Source organism: Theropithecus gelada, chromosome 12 (assembly GCF_003255815.1).
Source record: "Theropithecus gelada isolate Dixy chromosome 12, Tgel_1.0, whole genome shotgun sequence".
Taxonomy (NCBI): Eukaryota; Metazoa; Chordata; class Mammalia; order Primates; family Cercopithecidae; genus Theropithecus; species Theropithecus gelada.
This window is the reverse complement of record NC_037680.1, coordinates 48,483,583-48,507,922: the sequence shown is the minus strand read 5'-3', so window position 1 is coordinate 48,507,922 and position 24,340 is coordinate 48,483,583. Positions and strand designations below refer to the sequence as shown.

General features: G+C 54.3%; 3 protein-coding genes and 1 long non-coding RNA gene across 6 annotated transcripts in view; 2 read left to right on the top strand and 2 right to left on the bottom strand.

Annotated features, from left to right (window-relative positions):
- Positions 1-316: 316 nt before the first annotated feature.
- On the top strand, positions 317-3,749 carry DLX2 (distal-less homeobox 2). Its single transcript, XM_025405064.1, has 3 exons — positions 317-1,071; positions 1,564-1,748; positions 2,261-3,749. Exons 1-3 carry the CDS (start codon positions 675-677, stop codon positions 2,660-2,662), a joined length of 984 nt encoding a protein of 327 aa, XP_025260849.1. The 5' UTR covers positions 317-674; the 3' UTR covers positions 2,663-3,749.
- Positions 3,750-9,565: 5,816 nt separating this feature from the next.
- LOC112636296 lies at positions 9,566-14,837 on the top strand. Its single transcript, XR_003122162.1, has 3 exons — positions 9,566-9,828; positions 13,040-13,264; positions 14,347-14,837. It is a non-coding gene; the product is annotated as an uncharacterized LOC112636296 (long non-coding RNA).
- On the bottom strand, positions 13,490-18,422 carry DLX1 (distal-less homeobox 1). 3 transcript variants are annotated; one of them, XM_025404899.1, is made up of 4 exons: positions 18,282-18,422; positions 17,166-17,844; positions 16,307-16,506; positions 13,490-15,161 (listed from the first exon to the last, which is right to left on the bottom strand). In XM_025404899.1, the coding sequence occupies exons 2-4, from the start codon at positions 17,476-17,478 to the stop codon at positions 14,907-14,909; spliced, it is 768 nt and encodes a 255-aa protein (XP_025260684.1). In that variant the 5' UTR covers positions 17,479-17,844; positions 18,282-18,422; the 3' UTR covers positions 13,490-14,906. The 3 variants fall into 3 exon arrangements, with proteins under 3 accessions (XP_025260684.1, XP_025260682.1, XP_025260685.1); XM_025404900.1 differs by having other exon boundaries at positions 14,907-15,161; positions 17,166-17,545; positions 18,282-18,413; XM_025404897.1 differs by having other exon boundaries at positions 14,888-16,506.
- Positions 18,423-20,740: 2,318 nt separating this feature from the next.
- METAP1D (methionyl aminopeptidase type 1D, mitochondrial) overlaps positions 20,741-24,340 on the bottom strand; it is a 93,225-nt gene continuing 89,625 nt past the window's right edge. The window contains 3 exon segments of the mRNA XM_025404090.1: positions 20,741-22,865; positions 22,983-23,061; positions 23,927-23,974. Coding sequence (XP_025259875.1) covers positions 22,787-22,865; positions 22,983-23,061; positions 23,927-23,974 — 206 coding nt within the window. The 3' untranslated portion in view covers positions 20,741-22,786.

Below are 24,340 nucleotides of genomic sequence, written 5' to 3'. Positions count from 1 at the left end.
GACCCCACTTCTTCCTCTGAGGCAAAACGCCAGTCTGTCTCCACGCCTTCTATCTTCCTGCTGCGGGCCACCCTGACTCCCCGCTACCTCGACCCCTTGCCTCGCTGCTCACATTCAGCGGCAGTCCGCTTGCACCCGAGGCCGCTGCAGCCGCAGCCGCAGCCGCAGCCACAGCGCCCACCATGCGACGCCCGCCCCCTGGCCGGGCGTTCCTGGAGCTCCGCGGCCGTTTGCTTCTGATTGGCTGTTGCTAGGTGACGTCGCCAGCGCTCACGTGACGAGTGTTAAATGCCCACACTGCAGGAGCCCGCCTGGCAGACAATCGTAAAGCCGCTCAGGGCCGCTCACCTGCTCCCGCCTCCCGGATCCCCGACCCGGCCCAGCCACCCCTGCCCCCTTCACTGCCCGCCCCCCGCCCGAGCCCGCGCTCGCGCTGGGCAAGGAGCCGAGAGGGCCCAGAGGCCGAAAGAGGATGCGACCAGCAGCTGTCCCGAGCAGCGCACAGTGATCGCCTCCCCGGAGGAGGAGGCGCCTAGACGGTTGCCTCCTTTCTTGTTTCCCCCCAACCACCCCCGTAATTACATTGGCTGCTGGAGGGGACCGGGAGAGACGGAGGAGGCGCCTGGCTTCCCCCGCACGCCCGCCACCTCTGCTCTTTCCCGTCCCGGGCCAGGATGACTGGAGTCTTTGACAGTCTAGTGGCTGATATGCACTCGACCCAGATCGCCGCCTCCAGCACGTACCACCAGCACCAGCAGCCCCCGAGCGGCGGCGGCGCCGGCCCAGGTGGCAACAACAGCAGCAGCAGCCTCCACAAGCCCCAGGAGTCGCCCACCCTTCCGGTGTCCACCGCCACCGACAGCAGCTACTACACCAACCAGCAGCACCCAGCGGGCGGCGGCGGCGGCGGGGGCTCGCCCTTCGCGCACATGGGTTCCTACCAGTACCAAGCCAGCGGTCTCAACAATGTCCCTTACTCCGCCAAGAGCAGCTACGACCTGGGCTACACCGCCGCCTACACCTCCTACGCTCCCTATGGAACCAGTTCGTCCCCAGCCAACAACGAGCCTGGTATGCATAACACTGGAGTCAAGAGTGTCGAGTCGGTCTAGTTAATGGGATGGATGGGTAAACGTGTTCGGGGCGGGGGGCCGTCTAAAGCCCTGGATTTTCACGCTGCCTGCTCACCGCCCGCTTGTGCGCTTTACCCTCCCCAGCCTCCAATCTGCCGCAGGTCGCCGGTTACCTCCCTCTCTCCGTTGGTGGGACCTGGTGGCCGCAAGGGCCAAGTGGGCGTGCTCCGCCTGCCTCATAAGGGCATCTCCTTGCCACCTGCTTCTTTCTCTTGGGTGTGCACTTGTCTCCCCCTTCCCTGGAGGGTTCAGCTCCCGGGGTCGGTGGCGGCTCCGATCCGCAAGCTGCGAAGTTGCGCCTGCCCGTGGCGCCACAGTTCAGTGCACCCACCTCCTGGCTCAAGCCAAGTCCCCCCTCCGGGCCTTCTAGGAGCGCGGGAACTCCAGGACCCCTGGGTTGCGCGGTTCTCACGATTCCGTATCATTGCAGAGAAGGAGGACCTTGAGCCTGAAATCCGGATAGTGAACGGGAAGCCAAAGAAAGTCCGGAAACCCCGCACCATCTACTCCAGTTTCCAGCTGGCGGCTCTTCAGCGGCGTTTCCAAAAGACTCAATACCTGGCCTTGCCGGAGCGAGCCGAGCTGGCGGCATCTCTGGGCCTCACCCAGACTCAGGTGGGGCTCGCGCCCTGCGGGGGCGAGGAGAGCGCGGGCCTGAGATGGCTGGGAAGCAGGCGGGTTCAGGACAATGCTTTTAAAAGCTCACTTTAAGTACTTTTAAGGATTTCCAGGCCTACGCCTCGAGCGGCCCTAAGTAAGCTTCTAGGCCCAAAGCTGAAAACCCCCAAGGGGCCGCCGCGTGGGAGGGAAGGAAAGGGACCGGGTGGACAGAAACCCCGTACCTCTCGCTACTGATTAAGCTGGTGAAATAACTGGCCCTCCTCACCCTCCCGCTGTCACCATCATCACAGTGCACGTACACCAGCAGTCCTGGCCTTTTGGCAAGTACCTCCCCAGGGAGCAGGAACCCTCAGAGTCTCAAAGGCCGCCGCCCGTGATCCGCTTCCAGGGCGCTAGCTGCCCACCTCTAGCCGGCGGTTTTTCTCTGCTTTTTTTTTCTCCTCTTCGAACTCCTACTGCCCCAAGACTAGGTTCTTCCACTAATGCTCAGGTCTTTTTCCTCAAAGGTCAAAATCTGGTTCCAGAACCGCCGGTCCAAGTTCAAGAAGATGTGGAAAAGTGGTGAGATTCCCTCGGAGCAGCACCCTGGGGCCAGCGCTTCTCCACCTTGTGCTTCGCCGCCAATCTCGGCGCCGGCCTCCTGGGACTTCGGTGCGCCGCAGCGGATGGCGGGCGGCGGCGGTCCGGGCAGTGGCGGCAGCGGCGCCGGCAGCTCAGGCTCCAGCCCAAGCAGCGCGGCCTCGGCTTTTCTGGGCAACTACCCATGGTACCACCAGGCCTCGGGATCCGCCTCACACCTGCAGGCCACGGCGCCGCTGCTGCACCCCACTCAGACCCCGCAGCCGCATCACCACCACCACCATCACGGCGGCGGGGGCGCCCCGGTGAGCGCGGGGACGATTTTCTAACCCCAGGGAGAACTCGCCAGAGACTGAGAGCAGAGACCAGTTATCCTCAGTGCTTACCCCGAGCCGGGGTTCTCTCCTCCCGGCCCGCTTCCGCCACCCACCTCTCCTGGAGGCTGCGACCTGCAGTGGCCCGTTCCAGGGCCTGCTCCCTCCCGGGGCCACCAAGCGGGCCTCTCTCTCGGGGGAACCGGACAGCAACTTGGCGAAGGCCTCCTTAAAAGGCCGCATTTCTGACCTGAGCCCCAGGTCTTGGCCGTTTCGAGCCCCGCTTCTGACTTGCCTTCCCTCCCTTCCGGGTGAGCCTGTCTGGCGCCTTCCTCGCCCCGGGCTGAGAGCTGGGTCTCGGGAGATGGACGCCTCCCAGGCGCGCGAGGCTTCCCGGGCGCTCTGAGGCTTCTTTCTCCTCGCCCGCCCCTGGGCTCAGCTCGGACGCTGCAGTTATTGACCTCCCGGTCCCGCCTGCCCGCCCTCCCCTACGTGGCCCCTTGACCCTTGGCCACTTTACTCCCTGCAGTTCCCAGCCCTCGGAGCCCCCATCCCTTCTCTTCCCCCACCGTGCTCCCCAAGGAGCGCTCCCTCAGCTCTCTCCTCATCCATCACCAGTGGAGTTTTTTTATTTTTATTTTTTTAAAAGTTTAGGTGCCTTTGCGGATGACCTCATTTTGATGTTGAAAAAAAATGATTTTTTAATATGTGAACACTGCAAAAATGTGTTTAAATTATCTTTTTTAAAACCTATTCAGGATTATTAGCCTAGACTTGGACACAGAGTTTGTAAATAAAGGTGTCTGTGCGTATTTTCCCACTGATTTATTTGTATAAAAATACCCATCTTTTCAGACTTTTTGTAAACCCCCAGTTGTGAAAACTGCAGTTTAGCAGTGACCTCGGCAACCCCTCCTTTTTATTTTTTCCTTTAAAAACATTTCAGTTAAATTAAGCTACTGATTTGGATTTGTTTTATCGTATTCTAAAGTCTTTGTTGTTGAAATGAAAGGTATTTTGGGGTTATTTATTACGAAAACAACATGCTCTTAATGTTGATTTTACAATATGAAGAGATTATTTAAATAAATTATTGTTTTCATTGGATGTGTGCGCTTTTTTCTTGGTGCCAGGGTCCGGTCACTCATGTGCTCAGAGCTCAAGCAACTGCACAGGCCGGAAAGCCAGCCGGCCGAGAGCTACGTTTCCATCTTTCCGAGGCTGCGACACCGCGAGGTGCGGCAAGCAGAGGACAGGCACGCTGGGCGTGGGGCCGCACCGGGGGTTTCACGCCCCGCCCCCTCCCGAGTCCCTGCGAGTGGTTCTCCAGCCGGCAGAGAGTCGACTCACTCAGCGCCGAGTGGCTCCAGCCTCCGCCTCCCCGGACCCTCCGGCTCTGGCGCCACCGCCCCCGCGCCCGCCTGGATGGCCAGGGAAGGCATCCGAGCCGCCGCGGGGGACTTCCCATCAGGGACCTGAGCAACCTGAGGGTCGGACCCCTACTTTGAACCTTCCCCTCCGTTTGTCCCACGGCATTTCGGGACTGAACTGAGAGCTCTGTGAGTCACCCTCGTGAGGCACGGTTGGCTGCTCTGGAATGCAAGGCGACCCCAAAGGCACGGGGCTGTGCTCGCGCGCGCGAACACACAATCACACACTGAGCACACTGTCACAGGCCCATCTATACTAACACACACTCACCTATACTGATACACACTCTCACAGTCACACTCATGCTCAAATATTCTCAGGCGCACACAAAATGACACATACTCTAACACCGTCACATCACACACTCATACTCCATCACACTTTTACACACAACACTGACACACGAACTCATGCACACTCGGATTCACACCTTTACACACTGATAGAGAAACTCACATATGCACACTCATGTATACACAGTCACAGACTTATATACACTGCTATGAGAGTGGCATCTTTCCACTTCATACTCTTGGAGGCGAAAATGTCCACACACCATTGGGCTCTGCTTTCTACCTTGGGCCCCACACAACCAGCTTCCAACTTTGGCGGTGACCCTACTTTCTGACATTCCCTACAAAGGCCAGGGGTTGGTGGTTAATGAAGGCCTGAACTAAAAGTCCCTTTCCCTGAAAGTGCTAGGGCCCACAGGTGGACGCTTCCTGGCTTCAATCACTGACTGTGTGACCTTGGGGAACCCATTTTAACCATCCTGTGTTACAGTTTGCAGATCTGTAAGACATTAACAGCTATAGCTTGGAGTTGTGAGCATTTAATGAGGCAACAATGTAACAGTGCCTGGCACATGGTAACAACTAACTTTTATCTATTTAATATTTAGTATTACTGTTTTATCACAGTGCCCCCAGAGAGGGGTATGAAATCCACAGTTACCCAGAGGCTTTTCAACCTCACCTTGTGTGGAAGAGCAGCATCCTGGGGCTGGGAGAGCCCCTTCTTACCTGGGGTTTGAACCTCAGCCATGCCCTCTGAAGGGACTCTCTGCTACTGCAGAGGGGCTGGATACCAGCCACAGAGCCCCGCCTGCCAGGTCCGGGCTTCCTCTCCTCTAGGATGAGGCCATCTGTGTTGTGTGTCTTCAACTTATCTGCCAAAACCAGACACAGGGCGGAGGTGACTTTCTGGGCTCAGTGGCATCATCCCGAGGAGAATCATGACTTTTCTGGGCAGATTGCTTTTGGGCCTGCTCTGAGTCTGGTTTACAATGGTGTGGTCCAGAGAGTTGCAGCTTTGGAAAAAGCAGGGAGGCTACACAATCTAGTGTCCCATTGCATTTTTTGCATTGTTTTCCCAGGCTAGGGAGGCCTGGGTTGAAGCCCACTGACCTGTGATCCTGGGTTTCCCTAAGCAACCGCTGCCTGGCAGACCCCCATCCCTGTCCACCACCCCTACCCCAGCTCCAAATTCTGTGGGTTTTTTTTTTTTTTTTTTTTTTTTTTAGTGCCACTAACTGGTGCCAGCCTTCCTCCTGAGGTTAACTGTGCCCTCCCCTCCTTTGCGCGCACTCCCCTCCCTCCTCCCGAAACCAGCGGGGAGAGACGGGCAGTAAATTGGCTGGTGTCGAGGATCTGCAGCAGACAAGATGATTAAGAGGCCTACGCTGGAGCGCCCGGGGCAGGGAATGTCAGCCCAAGTTGGAATCACGCAACAGGCCTTGGCATGAGCCAAGCCTGGGAGCCGGGAGGGCGGGCGCCCTCAGCTCCGGGGTGGGCTGAGGCCCCACAGACTCGCCGGAGTCACCTAACCCGGCACCCAGCGACGGAGGGGTCGGTCTGGGCCACGATGAGCCTTTCCCCAGGGAGCCTGCGAAGCCGAGAGCAGGAGGGTGAAGGGGCCAGAGGAAGAGGTGTTTCCGCAGACGAGGAGAGGGGCAAAGAGAAGGGTTTGCAAGGACGCGCCCAGGTCCCAGAAATGAGGGGGAGAAAAGGGGGAGGAGTGGGCGAGGGAGGAAACAAAGCCTGGCTCCTGGAGGCGGGGGCCGGCTCCAGCCCCGCCGGGGGCGACGCTCTGGCAAGCCTTTCTCACAGTCTCCCGGCCCGCCCGGAGACGCGGAGTCCTGTGATCAGCCCGCCGCCGCGCAGACACGCTCCCCCCGTGCTCTACTGAGCTCCCCAAAGCGCGAATGAAAAATGGAAATGGGAAGCAGCGATCTCGGCTCTCTACACTGGGAAACTAGCAGTGCTCAGAACACACATAAATCTCCATTGTAATCTCCTTCCAATTGCTCGCGTGAAATATCAGGCCAGAGACAGGATATGACAAGCGCTGGGAAGCAGGGGGAGGGAAGCCGAAGAGTGAGGGGTGCACGGTCCTCTCCGCTCCACCCTCTGGCAGGGCTCTCCCAACTCAGACAGAGCGCGAGCACTGAGCTCCAGGGCCAACTGCCTGCCGCCCAGGTGCTCCTGCGCCCCCGGCCCCTTCAGTCCCCTTCTCCCCCCAACCCCCGTGCACGCTCTGCCCACAGCCACCTCGCCCCAGCGCGGTGCTTTGCTGGGCGCAGACCCCCCTCCGGGTGCGCCGAATTCCCTCTGCCGGCCCTGAGACTCCGAGATGGGAAGGGCAGAAAAGAGAGAGAATGGATCCCAGGCCTCACCAGCCCTGCTGCAAATGTGGGACCGTTTAGGAGGCTTCCCCTAGGCCGCCTTTCAGGATCACTTGTGAAAATTGTGAATATCCGCCCTGTGTAACGATCCCAGACTGATGAAGCGAATTTGGAAGACATCAGGTTTGCTGGAGGCGAAGAGAGCGGGGGAAGACTGGAACTTTGTTTACAAACAGTTCGGTGGTAGAAGACAAGGGGCAGAAGAGGCGGGTGGAAAGAGAAGCTCCGAAGTGGTCCCCTGCGCCCAAGAGAACAATGTCGGGGAGGAAGACGCCCCGTCCCCTCTCAAAAAGTCGTTCTTACGGGCAGTAAAACTCGAGTGCAACTCCCTCACTCCTGGTGTCCCCTGCAGTCGCTCAAAAGTCACAAGCCCGCTTCTTTCCCTCCATGGAACAGCGACCACCAGTGGCTTTAACCTGTTTAGGGTCGAAGACTCCTTTGAGAATTAAGCTACAGATCCTCTCCTCCTCCAAAAATACAGATAGGTCCCTTCCCTTCGAATTCAACTTTGGGGTCCAGGAATCCTAGAAGCTGTAGGATGGGGCGCTATCCTGGGGGCAGCGTTACTCCCAGCCTTGGCGCTAGGGCACTAGGTCCTGCGGGGACTGGAGGCCTCTAGCAGGATCCTAACACCCAAAGCAGCCCCAGGGAAGCCTCCCCCAGGCCGACCTTTCCCTTCCCTCCCCACCCAGGATCTGCCAGGCACGCCGCAGCCACCCCACACCACCCCCGCCCCCACACACACCAGTGAAGGCGGATGCAGAGGCCCCACATCCCTCCGATCCCCCTTCCCCCGCGGGAGTTCCCCTCGCGGGGACGGTTTTGGCAGTGATTGCCACATTACAAGATGTTACATTCCGCCCTGGGGCCTGGGGCCGGGCGGGGCGGGGAGACTGTGTTTCAGGAAAAGAAAGTGCAGGCAGGTCTTGGAGTAGCAGCTCGGCGCCTTCACGCCAAGAACGCAGACAGCCTCCAGACAGACCTTTCTTCCCTCGGCCGCTCCGGCTCCGGCTCCGGCTTTCCCACTAGTCCTCCGGGGCCAGAGCGCACTAGCTGCAGTGTCCCGGCAGTTTGCGGGCTGAGTGGCAGCGCTCCGAGAGAGGCCTTTTTGGGGAGGGTCCCCAGTCGCGTCGGGTCCCCGGCAGGGAGATGCGGGCCGAGGGTCGGGTGCCGAGTGGGAGAAGGTGCAGAACCGACCCAAGAGGCGGGCCGGGGGTGCTGGGCAGAGGATTACAACTTCGGGGCGAGAAGCGAGGGCGAAAGGACTGGACTTGGAGCGCGCTCCGGTGACCCCGGGGGGCAGACTGGGGCCCGCACGGAGCAAACGTGGTAGGCTGCCCAGGCTGCCGCTTCTCCGTCCCTACTGCTGTCGAGGAGTCTCGGACACCGGGGAGGTGAAATAATCGCTCCCGGAACAATGGGGACTTCTGGCCGGAGAACCCGACCGAGTCACGGCAACTCTGAGCGGTGGCCGCGCTCCAGTCGGCTTCTCTCGCCAGGCGCCTCCGCGCTCCCCGCCCCGGGGGCAGCCCCCGCCCCGCCCCCTCCCTCTGCGGATCTGGCCTCGGCTTCTTAAAGTCGCAGGGTGTCTCGGTTCCCGAGAGAAGCGCCGCCCAAGTGGGAAGTGAATGTCTGGGAGGTGGGGGAACGCTATCTCCGGGCGGTAGAGACAAAAGAAGAGCCTAGGCGGTCGCGGGGCGGGCCAGTCCGACCCTCTGCTCCTACCCTCCACTTCCCACCTTCCCAAAACCGCCCTGGGCATCTCCCGAGATGCTCCCCGCCTGGCACCGACAGCACAGTCAGCCAGCTCCCCCATCATCCCGCCCCCCTGCCCCCTGGGGCCGGCCTGCCCATCCCGGGGCCCGGCCCGGCTGCACTGTGGAGGGGGTTGCCAGAATCCGGGAAGGGGGCCGAAGGAAAGAGGAGGGGAAAACGGGAAAGAAAAAGAAAAGAGGAGGTGGCGGGAGGGGGGATCCGGTTCAGTCACTTTCTCAGTTGCTGCTTTTAGGGTGGGGAGCCCCTCGGGGCCTCCCGGGCATTCAACTGGGGAGAGCAGGTACAGGAAAGGGATTCTCTCATCCGCACGTTCACGGGAGGACAGCGAAAATTTGCCTTGGGTGGCCAATTTCCTCATTCGCCCCTATTAAAAGAAAAAGCCCAAGAAATTCAATTAAAGCCACCCTGGCCAGGGCTCTATTTGAGGCATGAATGTCTCCCCTAAAGCTGCAGCAATCATGTGGCATTAGACACTTCCGGAATCCTATAGCCAACCTGAAAAATCCCAGACCCCCTTTTTCCCTAATTTTTGCTCTGATCTGTAATTTTATCCACATTTGCACTAGTTTGAGCATTCTGGCTCTCCCATCTGAAAGCCTGCAATTACTATATAATTCTTCGCAATTTCAGATGTCCTAATATGGACTGTAATTTTTGCGCAAGACAATTTCCTGCTATTTCAAGCATCAACATTGTCAAAGTTGTATGTACATAATAAATGGGAATATCAATGCATAGTTTTTAGCATAACATCTTGACTCCTCGATAATTATATCCGTTCGGAGCCTACGCAGAATTAGCCTGAATTGCATGGTAACTGCTGCTGCTTTAAAATTTTTAAAAATTACTCATAATTTTCCCAAAGATTACCAAGATCTCGAGTGCACAATGTCATCAGCGTAATGAAGAGTAAACATTTATGCTAATAATCTGCAATTTTTTTCATCAGCTATAAAGACAGAGGCTATATAGCCGAAAATTTCAGTCCTATTCTGCAAGCGCAGCGCTGCAAAAAGCCTGCGGCGCTCTGAGGCGCCTGGTCCTGGGGACCTCTTTCCACTCTTTACTCTCAAGATAGGAGGATGGGGCTGGGGGATTGTTTTTGGTTTTCTGGTTTTGTTTTACTCTGGTTTGGTCGGTTTTGTATTTTTCTATTTTTCCTTTTTTTCCCTTTTTTCTTTTTTGATTTTTCTTTCCTGTTATTCTCCCAGCCAAAAGCTACCTTCGACCCTTTTGATTTGATGTAGCAAAGAGTGTGTGTCCAGATTATCTGAAATTGACACTGAAGAAGGTAAGGGTGGAAACCGGTTTCATTTTTCAGAGGGTTGGAAGGCTGCGCTGCGCCCGCCGCCGTGGCTCCCGCTCCGGGAGTAGGAGGGTGGGGGAGTGATTATGTATGCACCAGCTAATTCTTCCATCAAAACTTCTTGTCAGCGATGTCAGGATTATTTTTTTCCTTTTTATAAAAACACTTGATGTTTCAGGAAGTGTTAATCCCCGAAGATTGAGGGATGAGGGAGGGGGTAGGAAAGCGGTGGGTGGGGGTGACATGTTTCTTGAGCCTGGGGAAGGCAATCTTTACAGCCGTTTGTCTGTCTACGCTGGAGCTGGGGGTTTGTTGTGGAGCTGGGGACCGGAGGAGGATTTCTTTGAGGCATGGGAGGGAAGGACCCTTGCCCTCTATACTGCATTTGATGGAGGTTCCTATGGCCATGTGGGATGAAGAGCAGAAAAGTTTGCTTTAGCCTATAATTTCAAAGGTGTTTAATCCAGGCGGTGGTATGACGAAAACCAGATAGTTCTGACATCAGTTTATAAAAGATACAGAAAGGAAGAGATGGATACCAGGATAAAGATTTAAAGCTAGGAAGCCTGGGTTGCTTGTTTGCTCCCAATTTTTCTTGATCTAGTATCTCATGTTCCACATCCAGCGCACAGACCTACCTTTCCTTGGGTGACAGAAATTGACAATTTCTTCAAGGTGAAAGATTCAGTTAGTTTCTACATCAGATGACTCTCTATGAATAAATTCACACTTCTGTGCATATAGATGGGGGGAATCTTAAAACTTCTTGTGGCTCTAAAAACTCGTACAGAATCAAGAAGGCTGAAGAGCTATTATATCTAACCCAGCCCAGGTGCAGATTTCCGGAAGAAAGAAATAAAAATAAAACATAATGATCAGTGAGGAAAAGCTGTGAACTATAAATGTTTCCAGTTTTATATTTGTAAAATAGTGCCTCGATTTAGGATCTGAGTTCTCCCACAATTAGATTACCACTCACAAGGCTACCCAGCCCCTCCGGGCTCATGAAAGCCAAGAGCAGTGAGGAGGGGGCTGGGGACTGTTGCTTCTGTCCCTACCCCTACCCCTTTTTAGAGCTAGTGTGAGTGAGAGAAGATATTAAAGGGGTATCTGTTGTTTGGCAATTTTGCTAAGTCTGTCTTCATTACTTTGCTGCTGTGCATTTGCTAATTTGGAGGCCTGGCCATTGACAAGCTTGCTCCATACACCTGCAAGCAATTTGCCGGCTCCGGTACCGGAGAATTGCAGAGATGGCAGCTCGCACCTATTTGATTTTTTTTTTTTCCTTTTCTCAATGCACAGCAAATTTGGCTTTCAGTGCGTTATCTCTTTTGTTAATGCAAAAAGATTCCCTGGGCGAAAAAATTGCTCATAATTACCAGAGAGATGGGGAAACTGCATTAGAATAAATAAACCTGAAATTACTGTAATTATGTTGTGTTTGATGGGCCCGGCTTGTAATCAAGAAGAGAATACAGTGAAATGATGCTGACCCTCTTGGGTTTGCAGCTGTACGCGCACTTTGGGGTCTTTTTTTGCAGAAAAGAGTCATTTTGATAATCATTAAGCTGTGTGTAACCTATTTCAGAAGTGTTTTAAAATGAGGTTCACATTTTTTGAACAAGGGAAAAAAATCCCAAAATTGCATTTTGCCATTACAGACTCATACATAAGGAAAGGTTGTGTTTTCTAAGTGACAATTGTTAAGACATAATATTCGAAATCAGTATTTAATCATTATAATGAGGTATTGTTTAAATATAACCACCTTTAGATTATTCATAGTTTAATTAATATACTCATTATGAAAATCTTTGAATCAGATATTTGATGAACTACTTGTCAGTAACAAGGCAGCATTAATTAGGCCTATATTGAGATTAACATTTTTTAAAAGTACAACCGCTTATAATTATAATAGAGCCTAACTAAAGACCGTTTTCGTTTAGCTAAAACTAATAATTTCTCTATTTGAACTGTTAGGAAGAGATTATTAAATTAGTATAAGCTAATATCTCAAAGTATTACAATCCGCTTGACCAAACAGATTCTGCCTGTAACTTGAGGCGTTGGGCCCTAGCTGTCTTCTAGGGGACCTGAGTCAGATGCGGGACAGAAATCTTCGCACTAGCAAAGTCACATCTCCCAGGGGAAATTGAACCTAGGAAGACCCCCTACCCCGCACCGGAGTTGGGAAATTGGTTCTTTCCTCAGCTTTGAGGCCCATCTGACTGCCCACATCCCGGTCTCCAAGGTCTGCTTTCTCCCATTGGTGCTGGTGCTTCTAGGTGCTGCGGAGAAAAGTCCTAATCTCAGGCCTGGAAGGGGCTTGGAGGTCCTCAGCATCATCCCCCCGCCCCCGACTTTCCCTGCTTCTATCATACCGCCTCCCCCCACTCCCAGCAGCCCAGCCACTTCCTCCTCCCCTTCACAAAGGGCGTCGGAAGAACCTGGCGCATCTGATCTTTCACCAGCACCAATTGAAAAATGGGTGCTTGTCACAACACAGATCACTGCCTTCCGGGCTCTGCTCCCCACCGTGCGCCTGAAAGGGGCCCCCAAAGGTGGAGGGCCAGCTCCCGCGGGCAGGAGCGCTGGAAGGCGAGTGCGGGAGAAGCAGGAATAGCGTTTGGCAGCCCGTCTGGGCCCGCAGCTCTCTGGGACTGCCTCGTCTCGGCTGCGGGATCTGGGGTTGGGGTTGGGCTGGGACGCAGGGCCACGAGAAGAGAACCAATCTGGTTCTAGTCCCTTGGAGCCCGTGTTCTTCTGAAGGGAACTAATCTGAGCAAATGCTTCACTAGAGGTGCTCCCCCAAGGGCCTGGCCTTGGGACTTTCGGACTGGGATGAGGTGGGAGTGGTGTGCTTGACTTTGGTCAGATTTTGGGGTTCCAAAGAGTCAGCCACCCTTTCCTTACCACCTCCATTCCTGTGAGGTGCAGAGAAAGACCCCAAATCATTAGACAGGAACCTGCCTTTCTCACTGTGGAGCTCCCAGAGTGGCTCCCTGGGACTGTGCCCTGTCCCCTGGAGCGCACTGATTGATAGAGGGGCAGTCTGACAGACGTGTCTTTCCGGCCCCTGCCTGGCGTCTGGCTGCGTCTTTTCCACGATGGAATCCAGCGCCTCCGGGCATGCAAAAGCCGGGAGGCCAGATCCGGAGAAAGACTAGAGGCAAAGCAGTGTCTCTGCTTCCAGGCCTCTCAGCCTCCCGACATCCCCGCCTCCCAAGAGCTGGCTGGGTGTGGAAAAAACTGAAATCGTCCCGGCTGGCTGACTTTGAACTCTGACTTCATCTCCTCTCAGCCGGTCTTCAACATCCTTTTGGTTCCTGAGCGTCAGCTCTGCCCTGATGCACCTGTTCCTGAGCCCCCTTCCCGGGGAACCCTCGCCAGGGATTCTCTCCTTACCCCTCCAATTCAGGTAGGAATCAGACACCTTGGGGGTCCAGGGAGCAAGGCAAAAAGAAAAGGTCCAATGGGGCACCCCACAGGCCTCTGATGATATCCTGGTGTTTCTGGAGTACAGGGTCCCCATTCTATCACCGATAAGTTGATAAGTCGCTGACCCTGTATGAACTATTTCCAGAGGTGGGAACCTGGCCTGGCCCCCTGGCACACCCTCACACAGCACAAGAGAGAGCAGTTCTTTCAAGAAATCATAATTTTACTGTCTCAAAGAAACTTTATAACTTATTTACAAAGGTTTTTTTCCCAAGATACAAAGCAATAAGTTAACATTCTCAATATAAAACTAAACTTTGACATAGAGAACACAAAACACAGTTGATTTTAATTGATCACATTTTCCAAATTTCACAAGTAAAATGTCAAGATTCTCATTTCACAAAGCATGGGATTTTACAGCCACACACAACAGAACGCAAAAAGGCTAAGCTTGTGCAACATGTTTACAGAACAATAATAATAATAATAATAATAACAATAATATGTACAGTAATTAGAGCCTGCACTGAAGATTGTGCGTTCAGGGTGGTGACTGGCATTATTTTGTGGTTGAGCCTCTAGGGATTGTTGTAAAGCTGATTTTGTCTTATTGTAAAGCCCACTGGAATTAGGGTGCTTGTTCTCGCCTGTTTTCTCTCTACTCCCCATTTATCCTCGCTCCCTCTTTCTACCCAAGGAGGAAACCAGTGTTTTCCATCTTGTCCAGGCGAAGCAACCAAGAGTTCCTCCCCAGATGAGAAAATCGTGTTGACTTCATTTATCTTTCTTTTCTTTTAAAAAGTATTTATTAAATAATGTCGGACATGTAAAAAATGCAAATCGTTCGGCTCCAAACTCTCCACGCCAGAGAAGTACAAAAGTTACTGTATAAATTAAAAATCACCACGTCCTCCTTATTCGTTTCTCCCCGTGCGTTTAAAGTAAACAGTGCGTTTGAACAGTGAGTTTCTTGCGCCCAGCAGAACCTCGAATTGGCAAACAGCCTCAGGCGAAGTCCATTTCTCAATAAATAAAACTCCCTCCCTTCAATGCCCCCAGATTCCCACACCAGCTACACAGATGATCAGGCAGTGTCCCAGGATCCGGAGATGGTCAGCCGAGCAGGACCCGGGCCTCTCAGACCTGGTGGCTTTTTGCAGAGGCCGCAGAATGAGGACAGCGGACGGATGAGGACCTTGACTTTATCAGCGCACAGAGCAAAAGGAGACAGGAGACTGACAGGACAGAAAAGAGCTTTTGCTTTTTCTACATTTTGTTTTTGTTTTGTTTTTTTTCCTGATAGTCCCACAAAGCTGAAGGTCGGTGGGTCGGGTGGAGCCGGGTTTATCTTGTTGCTTGGCCTGTCTCAGGTGGCAGTGCCTTCCCTCCGAGGCCACTCTCTGCTGCTACTGCTCGGCCCAGGCCAGCGTTCAGGCCAGAGCGCGGGCGCCGGGAAGTTGCTGGGCCGGACCTCGCGGGGCTCTGAGGAGATGGAGCTCGTCCTGCTTCCACTGTTCCTTCTTCTTCCCTCTGGGTCCTTCTTTTCCCGACGGGGTGGATGGACCTGGAGGCGGGAGGGACCTGGGCCGGGGAGACAAGGAGGAGGCGGGCGGGCAACCTCACATAAGTTGGGGTTGCTGCATAGCTTCTTGGTGCGCTGAAGGGTACCACGATGTGTAGCTGGGGATATAGGAGCCCGCGTTTCCGCCTGAGCCCTTCCCGGATGAAGAGTTAGGGTTCCAGCCGGGCGGCACGGGTGGGGAGCCAGCAGACAGGGCCCGGCCGTTGGCCAACGCGCTACCCTCTAGAGCCGCCCCACCCTGCTTCATCAGCTTCTTGAACTTGGATCGCTTGTTTTGGAACCAGATCTTGACCTGCAAGAGCGGACAACAACGTGACTCAGGCTGGGACCACTGAGCCTACCTAGGTCACAGGGAGGAAAAAAGGGACCGCAGAACAGCAGAGATAGGACCTCCCAACCCTGCGCCAGCTGGCAGCCCTCTGCCAGAGAAGCAGAGACATCCCTCCTTTCTCCCTTCCCCCATAAGAGCCAAAGCCTCGAAGGCCTAACCGCCCTCCGCCGTCAGCCCATGGGGGCAGCTCTCAGAGAGCCAGGGAAGAGTTGTGGTGAGGGGCGAACTGGGATCCAGGCCTTAGCCTGCCAGGGGCTCAGTCCGACCGTGGCTACCGCCTGCGGAAGATACAGCGCCTGCACAACACCGAGCCCGCAATTCCAATATCAACATCAATAAAAGAATCGAAAACCTAGGAAGGAGTGGAGGAAATTTATTTGCAATGCGACCCAACTTTTCTATGCGACATCCTTTCTGCCCTTGAGTTGGGACGGACTAAGGAGGCCTCAAGGTTTTGTGGAACTTTTCTTTGGATTCAAAACCTTTCTTGCCCTACGGTCTGTTTGCTTTCTCCAGCTCTGCTCCAAATCCCGGACCGGACGTTGGAAGCCCGCGCCCGCCGCCGTCAGAACGCTCACGGGCTCCCCGGAGTCTTAGAGAAAGCCGGGAAGGAAGGTCCCGTTTCTCCTCTAAGATCTGGGACTTGAGAGGTGAGAGGGCGGAGGAAAGGTTCTCCCCCCACCCCCAACCTGTGAGAAGGAGGAGGAGGAGGGAGGCCGAGGCGCAGACCCAGGCCCCGAGTGATTAGTCACACAATTTAAAGGCAAGGGAGGGATTAAGCCCCGAGTCTATTGTTCCAGTTGTTTAGGCACGTGTGACCTCAGAGTTCCCAAACAAAACGTCTAGGGAATTCCTTCCTGCGCCCTAATCAGATTGTTCGGGGACAGAGGGCCGGGCTGCGGGCAGCTTGGGATACCGAGAGCAGCGACAGAGCTAGGGCGGAGGATGAGGGAGGAAGGAGACACGCTGAGAGCCAGGGGTGAACACAAACACACACACACAGTGACACCCCGACCGTGAGGCACAGCGAGCAAGAAATGAAGACCCGGGCGCAGGCAGGCCGCGGAAAGCCTGCGTGGCGGAACGGAGCGGCAGCGGCGAGGTACCTGAGTCTGTGTGAGTCCCAAAGAGGCCGCGAGCTCCGCCCTCTCCGGCAGAGCTAGGTACTGAGTTTGCTGGAACCTCCGGTTCAAAGCCTGCAACTGCAAACTGGAATAAATCGTCCTGGGTTTACGGATCTTTTTTCCCTTGCCATTGAAGCGCACTTCACCGCCTTCCACCACCGTGCTCTTCTCCGAGTCCGCCCCTGGAGGGACAGCAGAAGCAGGGCCCGTTGTTAATACGAGGGGCCGCCTTTAGTGCGAACAGCCGAGAGCGAGTGGCTACCGAAGGGTGGCGGAGGCAGGACCAGGGAGAGAACGTTCAAGAAACTCTGAAAGCCAGGGAAGGGTCCCCCAAAATCCGAGGGCCTGTCCCGGGCCACTGCAGGCGGGATAGAGCCGTTCCCAGAAGCGCAGCCCCTGCCTTTGCAGGGAAAGTTTGCTATTTTTGCAGGCGGTAGTTGAGGTTTAATTACCCTTAATTGCATACATTGTTTATAGCACTACGCAATAAATAATTACCGAGACTAATACGTGCACATGTGGGTTTCTGTTTTCCAGCGGGGCATTGTGTGCTCTGCACACCGAGCCGCCCAGAGGCCCAGCCAGTGCCAGGAGTCGCTCTGGGATTTATCCTTTGCTGGATAGTTGCAAATTGAGTGAATTTTAAAAAAAATTTATTTGCTGTGACAAGGATCTATAGATTGATATTCGAAACCTCCACTGCTCCCGCGCCCTCCCCACCCCCACCCCACCTCGCTCTCCTCTCTTCTCTTTCTCTCTCCCTCTCCTCTTCTCCCCCGCTCCTTCTTTCCCTCTCTCCCTTGTACCTCCTCCTCTCCCTCTCCCTGGCAAGCGCACGTACCTGGGTCCTCCAGGCGGCTCTGGGCGAGGCTGGCGCTGCCCGGGTAGGACTGCACCGAACTGATGTAGGGGCTGGAAGCGTGGCTGCTGACCGAGTTGACGTAGGGGTAGCCCAGCGGTCGGGAGAAGGACGAGGCTGAGCTGTAGGCGCCGTCGGGCTGCGAATGGCCCGCCGAGTGTAAACAGTGCATGGAGTAGTGCCCGTGGGACATGGGAGAAGGAGACATTTGCTGGTTGGGCGGCCCAAACTCCATAAACACCGCCTTGCCCGACACGGGGCTGTTGAGACTTTCTGGCATGGTGGTCATGGTCATCTCTTCTCGCGGGGTCTGGGTGTGGGACTTTCTCTCCTCTGCTTCCCTTTTGGGGGTCTCTATGTTTCTCAGGACAGGAAGGAACCCAATTTAAGCGGAACAGGGGTTTTCACTTTCCATTCATAAGAAAATGGAGTTTGTCTCTTTGAAAAGTCTAAGCATGATGCTGCTGAGCTCCCCAAACTCGGTTCAAAGCTTTGACTCAGCCAAGGTCATAAATATTCATGAGCTGGCGGAGCTGATTGGTCCGCTGTCTTGCATAATCACTGGGGATTGGTCCGAGGCGCTCGGGCTCCGCTGGACTAGAGCGGGCGAGGCGGCCCGGCCTCGGGAGAGTCGCATCCACACTTCCCGGCCGGGGCTGCTCTGCAACAGAGCGCGCCGGGCAGGAAGCACAATGGGCTCCGGCTTCTGCGCCGGGACCGCTGCGGCCCGCGGCTCATCGGCCTCCCGCCTCCCTCGCGCGCCTTCCTCCCCAGGAAACAACCAGCGGCTCGGCGCCGCCGCCCCCCTGCCACTGTCCCCACCCTTCAGCGGTCCCTAACGCCAGACACCCTGGACCGCTTCTCGTCGCTGCCACTCAGTCCGGCGCAGAGCTAGGGCTGCTGGGGAGGAGCCTGACCTCTGCCTCTGGAGCGCGGAGTCGCGCACTGGGGGGCGCCCGAGGCGGCCAACAGACAGAGGTCCTCCCAAGAGCCTTGTGCCTAGCGCGGCGCCCATTCGGCCGCGCCTCCCCGGCCCGGGTACGCTCTGCCACATCCCTGGAGTCGGGGCTTAGGGGCCCTCCCTGCGAACTCACTCGCTCGGCCGCTGCGCCGCCGCCGCCGTCGCTCCCTGGGGCCCGCTCGCATTGCTTCAGGCCCAGCTGGCCACTCCAGCTCGAGGCTGCACGGTCTGATTAAAGCAGTGCGCGTGGAGAGCCAGGAACCCGCGCTTCTCCTCCCAGGAAAGGCGACTGCGCCGCCCCCTCCCCCAACACACACATCCTCTTTCCCTCCCAGCCTTCCTCCTCCTCCCCCTCCCTTCTCCACTCCCTTGCGCGGAGAGCCCCGGGCTCACTCGCCCCGAGAGCGCGGCTCAGCGTGGAGCCCAGGGGGCCTAGGGGCTCAGATCTGCTGAAGCCGCGGACGCCAGGTGATCATTTTCCGGCCTCCTGAGGTCTAGCGAGACTTCCAGAGTTTAGGAGTCCCTGGGGGACACCGAAACCCGCAGCAAACCCAGGCCTGTAGTAGGCTCCCCTATCTGTGTGTATACCTCTCGCGTTGCCACCCAGTATCTTTCTCACCTCCAGTGGCCAAAGCGCGCGCCACCGGGCCTAGGGGGCAGGGCTAGTGGAGGCAAGAGCTGCCGCTGCTCCCTCTGTCTTCTGAGGTGCTAGGTACGAAAAACTGCACAAAAGCCCCCAACCCATCGCCACGACTACCAATACAGCCACCCCCTCGCGGTGTGGCGCACACCACCCTGGCTGTAAGTGGATGTTGGTTCCCCAACCCGCCAGTCCCACGGTGAATCCCAAATTACTTTGTTAGGTAATTAGAAAGTGTTGATAATTATTTCTTTCATAATTTAGCGGTGTGACGGGAACGGGAAAATGATCTTGTGAAAGTTCACACGTGCAGATGTATTAGTTACTGATTCATTTGATTAAATGGTAGTCTCAAGTGCTCAGATCCGCAGCTGAAGGCGCCCCATTAGCATAACACTGATGTTTAATTTTCATACGCATAATTAGCCATATATTTAACACTAATAGCAACATGCAGCCTTTCAGCGTTAAACAGCTCGGGATTTGATCTGGCCTGAGCTGAACCTTCATCGCTGCACCTTCCCCTGTCTGGAGTGTGCAATGATCACAGGACAAACCTCTGTAATCAAGCGCATTTTGGCAGAGGGAACACCAATAAAAATGAACATTCAAAACAAATTACATCGGTGCTGTCGTTATAGATGTTAGTAGAGGGGGTTTCTCTTTTTTTTTTTAACTTCTGTACCAGCTGCTGCTGCCCGCAGAATTCCTCTCCTTTGGTTTAAGGGCACAGTGCTGGGGGCAGAAATATTTCAGGCAGCGTGGTTGGAGCAAAAAGAAAAACAAAAGAAAAAAAAAAACCCCAATAGGCCAAACCAATAACGGGTTTGCCAACGTTTAAAAGATTTTTTTTTCTTAATCACCGAACCACACGGTGAGGCTTTGTAGCAACAGCCAGCTAATGATTCCGCCACCAGGCAACTCCTGGAGCCGCTCGGCTCGTCCTGATTTCTGTGTCGCACTTGTGCTTTTAATTGCTCCTTACTAGTGCCTGTTTTAGGGTGCGGAGTGCCATGCCGTGTGCCCAGCACAGTCGCTTGGATACTGCCCGGGCCCCGGGTCTCTTGCGCGTGCCCTGAGGGCCTTGCCCACGTAAGTGATCGCCGCGGCGGGCGCGGGGTCGGGGTTGGGACCGGGGAAAGTGGAATTGGTAATTCCGGGAGCTCAGGGCAAGGCGTGAGGAAACCCGACGGCCGGGCTGCCTAGGGACAGTGTATTCCAGAGACTTGCAAGGAGGGGGGAAGGGGAGAGACGGCCGCACTTCGCGACAGTCTCTTGGGTGCTCTGTGTCCACAGCTGGAGAGGGATCAAAGACTTTTGCGGCAGCACAGGGGACCTGGTTGCCTTCTTGGAACAAAAGTCCGGCATGCGCCCCTCGGGATACTGTTTCAGAGCCTTGTTTAATTTAGAAGCGGATTGTGTGTGAGCAAGAGATGGCTACACTCCGGAATTATTTCTTAGCCCAGAAAAGCAGGTCTAGGGAGGAGCACTGAGCAGGGGCCCTCTCATGCCGAGCCGCTGGCGTAGCTGGTTTCTCAATGTGGGATCTTAGCCGCACTTTGTGAGCTTGGAGTGGATCCCTCCCACTCTCTACTGCTAAGGTGACACCTGTTCTGAATGCCGGTTTGCTTAAATTGTTGCCTGCCCTCACTCTGAGAGAAAACAAAACCCTCCCATTTGTCCTGAGGGTCCCGGATTCCTCACGGAACCTACTGGAGTCACCTCAGAACCAGGAGGTCCTGGTGGTGTTAGCCACAGCCACTCTTGGCTGGAATCCCAGTGGCTCTGGGTGAGGTTTTGGGCCAGTTCAGCTGGAAGAGGGACAAGAAGGCGTGGACGAGGTATTTTTAAATCTACTTCCTAATCTCAACTTCAAAGCATGTTAAAAGGGAGTTCTTTATGGAGCTGCTGAGTGTTGGTACACACATACACACACACATATACACACACACACACTTTAGGTTAGTCCCTTTAATAAATGGAATTATAAACTTGTCCCATAAATACCTCCACCTCAAAATAATTGCTGCACAAGCAGCGTGTTACCTCAGTGGTTGGTAAAGTCCTGTGGTCCTAATGAAAGTATCCTTGGGGAACCTCGGAGTAAACTGCTTTGCAGATAAGATACAATACTAATGGTTGCAATCTGATTGCCTTAGGAGAAAACTGAAGTCATTCTCCAGCAAACATCTCCCAAGGCCAGCTGAACCCGCTTGCTTTTTAGGGAATTCAGATCTTTGGGGGGTGGGGGGTGGGCAGTAGCATCAGCCTGTGGGCCTCTGCTTGGCCAACTTCTGACCACATAAAAAGTTTCTCTATGGACCTTGTAAATCGCCAGCCACTCCCTGGTCTTTTCCAGTTCTCAGACTCACTAGAATCAGAAACACCTCTATCCAAAAATCTAAAACCCTGGACACAAAGAAGCTGAGCTGGAGGGGTTGAGGGACGACGGGGAGAACCCTGTGTTAGGTAAAAGCTGGAACTCATCACTTTTCCGAGCCGGCTGGTCCTCAGTTTCCCGTATTATGAGTGTTACAAAGATGAGCTGGCTCTTAGTCCTGGCCGAGGAGACCACCCGTCCTGGCAACTACAGGTGCCATTTCCTTGCCGCTTCCGAAAGCCCAAGCTATTTTTAAGGGATGTCAGCTTTACAAAACCCGCTTCAGTAGAAACCAGAGTTAGCACAACCATTAACTGCTTGAAAACCCTCATTGGACTTGGACTTGTTCCTAAAATCATAACCGGAGGCAGACGGCTTCCTTCGTGGACTGCCAGAGGCCCGGCCCCTCCCTACCCTTGAGCTCAGGTGTGGAACTGGTACTGGAGAGCAAGCGCAAGGGAAAGGAGGGTGCTCCGGGGAGGAATGGCCCTTGGCACACACAGCGTGGGTCCTTGGATTCCTGCTCCTGAAGCGGGATGGAGCTGCCGGCCGAACTGGAGTTCAACTCGCAAGCTTCAGTCCCAGCCAAGTAGGCCCTTGCTCTCAAATGCGCCGGTATCTCCTCTCTCTGGGACCCTCTCAGTTTCCAGAACAGCTGACCTTTGCGGCTCCTGCAGCGTGCGAGCGCAGGTCCCGATGCGAAGTGGGCCAGTGTGGGGAGGGGTCATTTTAGAGACCAGACCGCCCACTAACCAGTCACTGTACACAACTGGGCGAGTGGGGCCCAAGCTCGAATTCCTAGTGCAGCAAACGGTCTAGCGTGCGTGCGTGTGGGGTGGTTGGGGGCAGGGCCTCAAACTTCACCTCTGGGATGGCCTTGGAGGGCTGGATGTGGGCAGGGGAGGAAGAGCAGCAGTGGTCCAGGAAAGTCGCGTTTCTGGATTGACAGAAACCCGAAGAATGGCCAGGCCCAGAGTCCACTGCCAAGGACATGTTTGTAATCAATGCCTCTGTTCGCAGGCTAATCTTTCATCGCAAAGCCGCGATGGAGGGGAAAGATACGGAAGGGCTGGAGTTGGGGACTGGCTTCCGCGAGCATCCTTGGGGCCGGCCAATGTGGGATACACAAGAGGGAAAAACGGATTTTTAAAAATCCCAGTCAACAGGTTGGGGTTTTTCGGCAGACGTGCAAAATTCAGACACTAAGATCACTGTAACTGTCAGAGAGGTAAGGACCTCAGACACAATGGATTTAAGAGGTTTTTTACTGGAACAGTCAGGACAAGGGAAAGAGAAAACCGTGCTTCTCTTGGAATCTCTGTCTTCCAGACGAAGGGGTTTCCTCCAGTCCCCTCCAGATGCGTTGACCGCGCTGGGAAACCGAGTCCAGGGCCAGGATTTGTTTTTCCATAGCCGCACAACCCCGGCAGGGCTTCAGATCCGAGTTCCCAGTTGCCCTCCAGTCCCCCCCCGCCCCGCCCGGGTTTTTCCAAGATGCTATTAGGTGCCACGTAGGTTACCGCATGACCGGTCATTCCCCTGTTTCTTCTAAAAGTTCTCTAGCCAGATTTCAGCAATTTATTTAAAAAGGCGCCCGGTCACCGCGACCTTCGGGCGGCTCCTCAGGCCTCATGGGGCAGTTTGGTCAGGATCTGCGCGCCCCTCGACGTGATGAGAACCGTGTGCTCGAACTGGGCCGACCTGTAACACAGCACCCAGCCGTCAGAACGCGCACGCAAGCTCCGGCCGGGCGGCAAGAGCGCTGTAGGACCAATCTTCCCTTCCCATACAATTTAAAAGCAACGGGGCAGAAAACACCTTTGATTGTCTAGGGAGACTACAGTCCATGCATCCTCCAGGACTTTAAATTCAGGGGATCCCTCCGTGATGATTGGCTCTGTAAGAGGAAAAATATTTACTGCAGTGACCTCATCAGATTCTTGTTAAACATTGTTTCGGGCTGATTATTAAAAAATAGAAGTTTCTCCTCCCTCCCCTCAAGTGCTTCCCCCACAGGCTCATGTTGTCATCTTGCAAGGGTTGATAATTGATGTTGCTTACATAGTATACTACAAACTAAACAGTAGGAAGAGGAAACACTATGCCATTCAAAATGTATGAAGTTGCCTAGTTCGTAATTTTTTAGAGAAAGAAGGGCATTTTAATCAAGACTTAATTAGGACCCCGTGGATAATAACCACCCAAACACCAGTCCCTCTTATAAATACAAATTTTAAAAAAAATTTTCAATTTTAAAAACATGCTCAAAATATTCATTCATCAGCAAATAACAAATTTCTTATTTCACTCTAATTGCTTCTCTATTAAGTCCCACAGTCAGAAATATGATGCCTTTACGGCCCTAGGTGACTGGAATTTGGTGGTGATACCAATCACAGGATCAGCCAGGAACGGGCCACCAGAGAGCACATGCCACTTGCTGACAGGGAGCAAGGGACATAATCGCGCCTAGTTACTGGGTGTTAATGAAAAAACAAAACAAAACAAAACAAAAAACCCAACACCACATTATGCTGGTAACAGGATTAGAGGTTGGATGGCTGCCTTCTCCTAAATGTGTCGGTAAGTATCTGATTTAGGAAGATGGGGCTTGAGGATATTATTTAATCAGATTTCCAGTGCATCTGAATTATTTCATTACGCTGATTGGCTTTATTAGTCCTTCACCGGACTGCCGGGCCTAGGCCAGTGGCAGCAGCTTCCACCAGGAGCTACGCACTTGGAAGAGGAGCTTCATTTACCTATAGTGAATGCCATGCCCTCCTCCATGGGTAGATCATTGTCATTTGCTGCAAAACAAAAATCATCAGAGGGGGTGTGAGAATAGGAAATGGGGAGGACAGAAAAAAACAGATTACAGGGGTCAGGCCCATTGAAAAAACTTGGTCGTTTTATTTCTCTTCTTTTAGAGAAGGAAGGGTGGAGATTTCTGGAGTCCTGGATAGTGACCAGAAGTTAAACATGGGGCTACTGGGCCTGAGTCTTTGCATTATCTGTGCTCTGGGTCAAGACTCCCCCAGAAGAGTTTTCCAAGGCCTGGCAGGGGCAGACTGGGTGTTTCAGACACATGTCAGGCTTCCTCTCCCCCTCTCTCTGTCCCCCAGGCTACTAGGTCTCCCAGCCTACTGGGTCCTGGGTCTCACCCACACCCCTCC

Excerpts from the sequence above, each read along its gene's own strand:
- DLX1 (XM_025404897.1), bottom strand. The coding sequence starts at position 17,478 with ATGACCATGACCACCATGCCAGAAAGTCTCAACAGCCCCGTGTCGGGC. Across the intron at positions 16,507-17,165 it reads GAGCCGCCTGGAGGACCCAG|GGGCGGACTCGGAGAAGAGC; the intron begins GTACGTGCGCTT and ends CTGTCCCTCCAG.
- DLX2 (XM_025405064.1), top strand. The coding sequence starts at position 675 with ATGACTGGAGTCTTTGACAGTCTAGTGGCTGATATGCACTCGACCCAG. Across the intron at positions 1,072-1,563 it reads CCCAGCCAACAACGAGCCTG|AGAAGGAGGACCTTGAGCCT; the intron begins GTATGCATAACA and ends GTATCATTGCAG. Across the intron at positions 1,749-2,260 it reads TGGGCCTCACCCAGACTCAG|GTCAAAATCTGGTTCCAGAA; the intron begins GTGGGGCTCGCG and ends TTTTCCTCAAAG.